Source organism: Rana temporaria, chromosome 4 (assembly GCF_905171775.1).
Source record: "Rana temporaria chromosome 4, aRanTem1.1, whole genome shotgun sequence".
In the NCBI taxonomy this organism is placed as follows: Eukaryota; Metazoa; Chordata; class Amphibia; order Anura; family Ranidae; genus Rana; species Rana temporaria.
The window spans coordinates 2,823,736-2,833,181 of record NC_053492.1 but is presented as its reverse complement, the minus strand read 5'-3'; the positions used below and the strand labels follow the sequence as shown (position 1 = coordinate 2,833,181).

Below are 9,446 nucleotides of genomic sequence, written 5' to 3'. Positions count from 1 at the left end.
TGTCCAATCTTTACACACATCAGAGATCTCACATGGGGGAGAAACCGTATTCCTGTCCTGAGTGCGGGAAATGTTTTTCAGTGAAGTCCAGTCTTTACACACATCAGAGATCTCACACAGGAAAGAAGCCGTATTCCTGTCCTGAGTGCGGGAAATGTTTTTCAGTGAAGTCCAATCTTCACACACATCAGAGATCTCACATGGGGGAGAAGCCGTATTCCTGTCCTGATTGCGGGAAATGTTTTTTACGGAAGTCCAATCTTTACACACATCAGAGATCTCACACGGGGGAGAAGCCGTATTCTTGTCCTGAGTGTGGGAAATGTTTTTCACAGAGATCCAGTCTTTTCACACACCAGAGATCTCACACGGGGGAGAAGCCGTATTCCTGTCCTGAGTGCAGGAAATGTTTTTCACAGAAGTCCCATCTTTCCAAACATCAGAAATCTCACACGGGGGAGAAGCCGTATTCCTGTCCTGAGTGCAGGAAATGTTTTTCACAGAAGTCCAATCTTTCCAAACATCAGAGATCTCACACGGGGGAGAAGCCGTATGCCTGTCCTGAGTGTGGGAAATGTTTTACACAGAAGTCCCATGTTTACACACATCAGAGATCTCACACGGGGGAGAAACCGTATTCCTGTCCTGAGTGTGGAAAATGTTTTTCAGGTCAGTCCAGTCTTTACAAACATCAGAGATCTCACATGGGGGAGAATCCACTTTCCTGTCCTGAGTGAGGGAATTGTTCCTCACTGAAGTCCTGTCTTCCTGTACATCAGGGATCCCACACAACCCTTGAGGTGTATTAGTGGCTTCAGTGCGAGAAATGTCTTGTATATGAATGTTGCTGGACATCAGAGCTCTCATGTGGGGAAGAAGCACACCCTGATATACACCTCAGATATACTCCATGGCTGATCTTCATCATGTAAGAAATAGTTCCAGGGGTGTGGACATTTTTTGAAAAAAAATACTAAAATCGGGGTCCCATTCTCCTTGTTCCTCATCTACCAGCGGTGTGGGAGTTTCTTGAAAACTACAGGCCGACATCGGCAAAGGACAGAACTTGGTGAGTGAATTTCACAGCCGCGCTCTTTTCATAAAGTGACAGCCGGTACGGGGAACTTCTCACCGCACTGCTGTCACACAGAGGACTCGGATCACTGAGCCTCTGCAGGAACATGTAATATCTCCCCGAAGGTGAACGTTTCCTTTAAACCCTTTCACTGCCAGAGACATTTTTGCAGTTTTTGTTTCCCCACATGTTTAACCACTTCAATACCGGACACTTAATGACAATTGTGCGGTCATGTAACACTGTACCCATATGATATTTTTATCTTTTTTTCCCCAAAAATAAAGCTTTATTTTGGTGGTATTTGATCACCACTGTGGTTTTTATTTTGTCTGCTATAAATAAATAAATAAAACAGAAAAAAAAAAGTTTTTCTTTGTTTCTGTTATAAAATGTTGTAAATAAGTAAGTTATCTCCTTCACTGATTGGCACTGATGAGGCGACACTAATATGTAGCACTGATTGTCCTCCCTGATGGGCACTCTGGGCATTACTGGTGATCATCGGTGATGTGCCTGTACTGATAATCAATGCTGAATATTAGGGGTGCAACGGATCAAAAAACTCACAGTTCGCATCGTTCCTCGGATCACGGATCGGATAATTTTTCGGATCGGCAAAAAAAAAATCTCCCCCACTGTAATATTCACATCTCCCCCCACTGCAAAATCCATGGAACGGAAGGGCCCGTGGGACCCAGAAGCTCCCTGATGCCTCTTATGTGTAGATCACCCTGTGTCTCTAATAGGGGCACAGGGTGAATGAGAACCCCACTATGATCTGTGCTAGTCAGATTCAATGTGGTATACATTGTATATATTGTGTGTTGGCTGTGGTGTACTATAAAGCTTGCTGTGATTGCATTCTATTGTCTGTTAATTAAGTCCGCTACTGTGATAAATGTGTATTGAATCCAGACTGGCTTCTAAGGATCTGTCATTGTGGCTTGTGCTAATTGACCCTGTATTGTGTGAAGGAGTCCTGTGATAAATGTGTATTGCAAGCTAACAGACAGTTTAAAGGTCATGTGTCTGAGACATCAGCTGTAGAGGACAGAGAGGAGGGGGAGTAACTGACAGAGGGGGAGTGGCTGACAGAGGGGGGGTAGCTGACAGACAGCGGCAGGCTGACAGAAGGGTGTGAGAAGGCAGATGAGGAGTGAGGACTCGAGGAGAGCACATGCCAGGCAAGGAGATGTGACTCCGGGCGGCCGCGATTACCCACAGTCCAGCCCCGCCTCCACATGTGACCAGGTCCACCGGGCCATACGTATATGCTGCCCACGTGACCTATTCAACCAATCACAGGCTGAATAGGTATGCCTGCTGCCCATCACAGCTCGGCTCGGAGGTGGAGCGGCGAGCGCACAGGCAGACATATGTGCGTGACATTGATGGCGGGCGCAGGAATTTGGGATGCGCCGCTCTGGTTGAATTGCTGCTATATGTGCCGGGGTTTCAGGCGGCTTAAAAACCGGGCACATGTGTCCAAACCTGGACTGTCCAGGTCAAAACCGGACAGGTGGCAACCCTAAGCCCAGGATACATAGCGGGTGTGTGTCGGGGCGGGGGCACTTTACCGGGGGGTGTGGAAACATTCACTCGGCCACCCGACAAGTAAACCTGCTCCTTGCTTGCCCACAGCAGGGCTAAATGTTAAAAAATATAACCTGTCTGGTGTCTTGTTGGTATGGTGCTTTTCGCAAAGGGGCGGATGTATTATTGAGCAGAGCTTTTTTGGGGGATGGTTTTCTCAATAAACTACACATCGGCCACTTGTTGTGTTCAATGAATAACCATACATCCGCCCCTTTGAGAAAAGCACTGCCCGTCATGTAGCCTATTCTGTATGCATCCTCCCATTCAATGAATAACCTGCCCGGGAGCGTGCGGCAGTGTATTGCGCAGGCGCGGTGTACAGCTGATGAACAGCTGTTCATCCTCTGTAATTTTTGGCTGCTCCATTTGCGCATGCGCTGCGCCTGTGCAGTCCAACCTGGGCCTTATTTGACAGGGGACCCATCTTGTCAGAACACCGGTCCTCAGAACTGCATGTCTCAGGTGTCAGGCGATTGGAATTGTACATCCCGGAGTTCATAAGGAGATCAGAGATCACCAAAGACATGGATGAAGTGTTGTACCGTGTTGGCCATTGATAGCAGGATAAAAATAAAAATGGAGTCATTACCTCTCATTGGCTGAGTACATTTTGTAGTGTAATATTTCACAAACACTTAGAGGTCGATTAAAAAAAATATTAGTTGAAATAATGTGAGCGGCATTCACCCAGCTGTGATGAATATTGGATGTATTTTATTTCATACTCTGATTTCCTTGGCTCCATCTAATGACCATAATGCAGTATTGTGTTATTTGTAATAATGGAGGTATGTCAGGAAAAATACCCCATTATGGTCACTAGATGGAGCTGACAATCATAGGAAACCACTTTGCTGCATTACGGTCAGAGGGTCAGATTCACGTAGAATCGGGCAAATCTGCGGCGGCGTAACGTATGACATTTACGTTACGCCGCCGCAGGTTTTACGGGCAAGTGCTTGATTCACAAAGCACTTGCCTGTAAAGTTGCGGCGGCGTAGCGTAAATCCCCCGGCGCAAGCCCGCCTAATTCAATTCGTAAATTTACTGCGACGGGCAATCGTACGTTCTTGAATCGGCGTAACGACTCATTTGCATATTCTACGCCGAAATGCAATGGAAGCGCCACCTAGCGGCCAGCGTAAATATTGCACCCTAAGATACGACGGCGCAGGCCGTCGTATCGTAGGCATGTTTAAGTGTATCTCAGTTTGAGAATACATTTAGACTTACGACGGGCTTAGATTCGGAGTTAAGTTGGCGTATCTGCTGATATGCCGGCGTAACTCTTTGAGAATCTGGCCCAGAATATGTAATGGCTGGATGAGTGATTGTCACATTCATCCCATGAATTTTCTATAAGTAGACCCCTTAGTTTCCTTCATCAGACATGTCTTCATACTAATACCTGAGATCATACTCATACACTTATAATTACCAAAACATCACACAGACCCCCCGAGGTGTATACACAAGGCAGATCTCACCCCATGACTTGTGTCAATGCAGTCTTGATTAAGAGAGAAGCTTTTCTGTGGATATGATGATATACGGGGCTCGTCCATCAGTGGTTATTTGTGCCACATGGATGAGTTGTTCCCGTATTACATATCTGAGAGATCGATCATTTCATAGGGCAGAAGACAGATGGCCCATATCTTCTGTAAGACATTATTTACTATCATACTTTCTCTTTTTCTGTTCATCTAATTTTTATATGTGGCCAACAGATGGGAGGAGAGAGATATTCCCCCATCTCTTCATACCAGTTGGTGTTGGTGAGTAGACTATGGGCCTGATTCTTGTAGAATCTGCGGCGGCGTAGCGTAAGCCATTTACACTACGCCGCCGCAACTTACTGGAGCAAGTGCCGTATTCTCCAAGCACTTGCTCCGTAATTTGCGTCGGCGTAGTGTAATTGGCCCGGCGTAAGGCCGCGTAATTCAAAGGGGGCGGCTTGTATTTAAATTAAGCGCGGCCCCGCTCCGATCGAACTGCGCATGCGCCGGGCGGAAAAATCGCCCAGTGCGCATGCCCCAGTTTACAACGGAAAACGTCAATGACGCCGACGTGAGCGTCATTGACGTAAAGTCGTATTCACGGACAACTTACGAAAACGACGGAAAAAGCCGACGCCATACTTAACATGGCATACAGGGGCAAGTTTACGCTTATGTAAACGTCGTAAATTCTCTGCGTCGTCCGCGCGTACGTTCGGGAATCGTCGTAAATTGCTAATTTACATAAGCGGCAGGGGGAAAAAGACGTCGGCGACACCTAGCGGCGGAAAAAAAAATTGCATTTAAGATCTGACAGCGTAAGAGCCTTACGCTTGTCAGATCTAAGGGATATCTATGCGTAACTGATTCTAAGAATCAGTCGCATAGATAGGCCGGGCCAGATTAGGACTTATGATGGCGCAAATGGCTTTGCGCCGTCGTAACGCCTTTGAGAATCTGGCCCTATGACTTTACATCTCCTCTATACAGCCTGGAGCCTTATATTGAATGTAGGAGGAGATTATAACCCTCATATTGTCATATATATATATATATATATATATATATATCAAGAGAAGTTTTACTATTTAAACTTGGTAGATGTTAGCCACTTTAATACGGGGCAACTCATCCTGCCCAGGCCAATTTTCAGCTTTTACCGTTGTCGCACTTTGAAGGACAATTGCGCGGTCATGCAACACTATAGCCAAGCACAGTTTTTATCAATTTTTATCATTTAGAGCTTTCTTTTGGTGGTATTTGATCACTATTGAGGCTGCACTGATAAGGCGGGACTGATGGGCACTGGTGAGGTGGCACTGATGAGGTACTAATATGCATCACTGATGGGCACTGATAGGTGGCACTGATGGGCACTTATAGGCGGCACTGTTGGGCACTGGTAGATGGCTCTGAAAGGCAGCACTGATGAGGAGGCACTGGCAGGCATTACTGCTGGGCTCTAATTGGCACCTCTAATGGTCATACCTGGTGGTCCTCGGTAGCATCACTGGTGGACATTTCTGGTGTCAGAATAGCAGTCGATCAGCTCTCCTCTCCTCTGTCAGCGAGATTGGACACAGCTGATCACATGGTAAAGCGCCTCCATCAGAGGCTCTTTACCAAGATCAGTGATGCGAACTGACACACCACACCAACGATCGCCGCACTGTGCAACCCCACGGGTGCGTGATAGTGGCTTATCCTGCTGAATGTCATATGATATCCAGTCAGAATAACTTAACTGCTTGCCGACCGCCCACCGTAGTTTTACGGCGGCAGGTCAGGTCGGCTGCGCAAAATCACGTAATATAACGTGATTTTGCATTGCAGCCACTAGGGGCGTACGCCCCCTGGTGCCTATGCCAGTGCCTGGCGGGCGTGACAGAGCAAGAACCAGAAGCTGTGTGTGTAAACAAACAGCTCCAGGTTCTTTCAGGGGAGAAATGATTAATCATCTGTTCATACAATGTATGAACAGAGATCTGTCATTTCCCCTAGTCAGTCCCATCCCCCCTTCAGTTAGAACACAATGAGGAACATAATTAACCCCTTCCTCACCCCCTAGTGTTAACCTCTTCCCTGCCAGTGTAATTTTTACAGTAATCAATGCATTTTTATAGCACTGATCGCTATAAAAATGGCAATGGTCCCAAAAATGTGTCAAAAATTTCCGATGTGTCTTCCATAAGGTCGCAGTACCAATAAAAATCGCAGATCGCCGCCATAAATTATTAATAAAAATGTCATAAAGCTATCTAAGGTCGCAGTACCGATATAAATCGCAAATCGCCACCATAAATTATTAATAAAAATGTCATAAAACTATCCCCTATTTTGTAGACACTATAACTTTTGCGCAAACCAATCAATAAACGCTTATTGCAAAATAAAATGTACGAAAGGTATGTAGAAGAATACGTATCGGCCTAAACTGAGGGAAAAAAAACGCTGAGGTGATGAAATACCACCAAAAGAAAACTCTATTTGTGGGAAAGAAAGGACGCCAATTTTGTTTGGGAGCCACGTCATACGACCGCGCAATTGCCAGTTAAAGCGACGCAGTGCCGAATCGCAAAGTGGCCCGGTCATTGACCAGCAAAAGGGTCCGGGGCTGAAGTGGTTAACCACTTTGTGAACCTCATTCTGTTAAATTGCAGACGGGAAGTGGTTAATATTACCACATAAAGATGAAACGTTGATTCATATATAATGGCATTGACCTCTTCCTCTAGGTATACCTGATACGGCATTTACATACCTTTTATGATTTACAATAAAATTTACATTTTTGTTAAGTGATGATTTGGTGCGCAGGAAAACACCTCTCATCTAGCTCTAGACCATTATTATTTACATACATTTTTTATTGCTCAAGGAGCCCTTAGAAACCTTTGGAGGAACCCTGGTGGGAGTGGAGATGACCCATCTATAAGGATATACAGTACAGCTGTGGCCAAAAGTTTTGAGAATGGCACAAATATAATATTTTCACAAAGTGCTCCTTCAGTGTTTTTGGATATTTTTGTTATATGTTACTATAATATACTGAAGTATAATTCCAAGCATTCCAGAAGTGTCAAAGGCTTTTATTGACAATTACATTAAGTTTATGCAATGAGTCAATATTTTCAGAGTTGACCCTTCTTTTTCAAGACCTCTGTCATTCACCCTGGCATGCTGGCAATCAACTTGTGGGCCACATCCTGACTGATGGCAGCCCATTTTTGCAGAATCAATGCTTGGAGTTTGTCAGAATTTGTGGGGGTTTTTTTCTTCACCCGCCTCTTAAAGCGGGAGTTCACCCATAAAAAAAAATTTCCCCTTAGATTGATGCTCATTTTGTCTAGGGGAATTGGCTAGTTGTTTTAAAATCAAAGCCGTACTTACCGTTTTAGAGAGCGATCTTCTCCGCCGCTTCCGGGTATGGTCTTCGGGACTGGGCATTCCTATTTTGATTGACAGGCTTCCGACGGTCGCATCCATCGCGTCACGAGTAGCCGAAAGAAGCCGAACATCGGTGCGGCTCTATACTGCACCTGCGCACCGACGTTCGGCTACTTTCGGAAAATCGTGACGCGATGGATGCGACCGTCGGAAGCCTGTCGGAAGACTGTCAATCAAAATAGGAACGCCCAGTCCCGCAGCCCAATACCCGGAAGCGGCGGAGAAGATCGCTCTCTAAAACGGTAAGTACAGCTTTGATTTTTAAAAAAACTAGCCGATTCCCCTAGACAAAATGAGCAGGAATCTAAGGTTAAAACATTTTATTTCCGGGTGAACCTCTACTTTAAAGGGGTGGTTCACCCTAAAAACTACATTTTCTGGTTCACCCTAAAAACTACATTTTCTTATTCCACTGCCCCCCCACATTACAATTCGATTAAGGCTCTTATTATTTTTTCCATGCTGTACATACCTTAGCACAGCATATTCATCCGTGTCCTCCGGGTTACGAGTCCCGCGGGAGTGGGCGTTCCTCACATGCCGTTGATTGACGTTTTGCCCAAAAACGAGCTCCCCCCGTCGCGTAAGCCGCGTCACGGTTGGCGAAAGGAGCCGAACGGCGAGTCGGCGCTATACTGCGCATGCACATCGCCGTTCGGCTCCTTTCGCCAATCGTGACGCGGCTTACGTGACGGGGGGGGAGCTCGTTTTTGGGCAAAATGTCAATCACACACATGTGAGGAACGCCCACTCCCGCGGGACTCGCAACCCGGATGCACGGGTGAATATGCTGTACCAAGGTATGTACAGCATGGAAAAAATAATAAGAGCCTTAATCGAATTGTAATGTGGGGGGGCAGTGGAATAAGAAAATGTAGTTTTTAGGGTGAACCACCGCTTTAAGGATTGACCACAAGTTCTCAATGGGATTAAAGTCTGGAGAGTTTCCTGGCCACGGACCCAAAATTTGATGTTTTGTTCCCCAAGTCACTTAGTTATCTCTTTTGCCTTATGGTGAGCTCCATCATGCTGGAAAAGGCACTGTTCCTCACCAGACTGTTCTTGGATGGTTGGGAGAAGTTGCTCTCGGAGGATGTTTTTGTCCCATTCTTTATTCATGGCTGTGTTCTTGGGAAAATCTGTGAGTGAGCCCCCCACTCCCTTGGCTGAGAAGCAACCCCACACATGAATGGTCTCAGGATGCTTTACTGTTGGCGTGACATATGACTGGTGTGGTAGTGCTCACCTTTTCTTCTCCGGACAAGGGTTTTTCCAGATGCCCCAAACAATTGGAAAGGGGATTCATCAGAGAAAATGACTTCACCCCAGTCCTCAGCAGTCCAATCCCTGAACCTTTTTCAGAATATCAGTCTGTCCCTGATGTTTTTCCTGGATAGAAGTGGCTTCTTTGCTGCCCTTCTTGAAACCAGGCCATCCTCCAAAAGTCTTTGCCTCACTGTGCGAGCAGATAATGCACTCACACCTGCCTGCTGCCATTCCTGAGCAAGCTCTGCATTGGTGGTGCCCTGACCCCGCAGCTGAATCGCAGTGGAGATGGTCCTGGCACTTGCTGGACTTTCTTGGGCGCCCTGAATCCTTCTTCATAAATGCAGTGGAAATGTTTTTTTATGGGATTAAGTTCATTTTAATGGCAAAGAGGGACTTTGCAATTAACTGCAATTCATCTGATCACTCTTCATAATATTCTGGAGTATATGTAAATTGCCATCATAAACACTGAAGCAGCAGACTTTGTGAAAATTAATATTTGTGTCATTCTCAAAAATGTTGGCCACGACTGTACATACACACACAGCACAAGGCCG

The 9,446-nt window shown here is 45.9% G+C and overlaps 1 protein-coding gene across 1 annotated transcript in view; it reads left to right on the top strand.

The window, feature by feature from the left end:
• Window positions 1–209: 209 nt before the first annotated feature.
• Window positions 210–9,446, top strand: part of LOC120935223 (gastrula zinc finger protein XlCGF28.1-like) — a gene marked incomplete at its 5' end in the record, with an annotated part of 33,552 nt that continues 24,315 nt past the window's right edge. Inside the window, one exon of the mRNA XM_040347389.1 lies at window positions 210–634. Coding sequence (XP_040203323.1) covers window positions 210–634 — 425 coding nt within the window. The remainder of the gene's footprint in view (window positions 635–9,446) is intronic.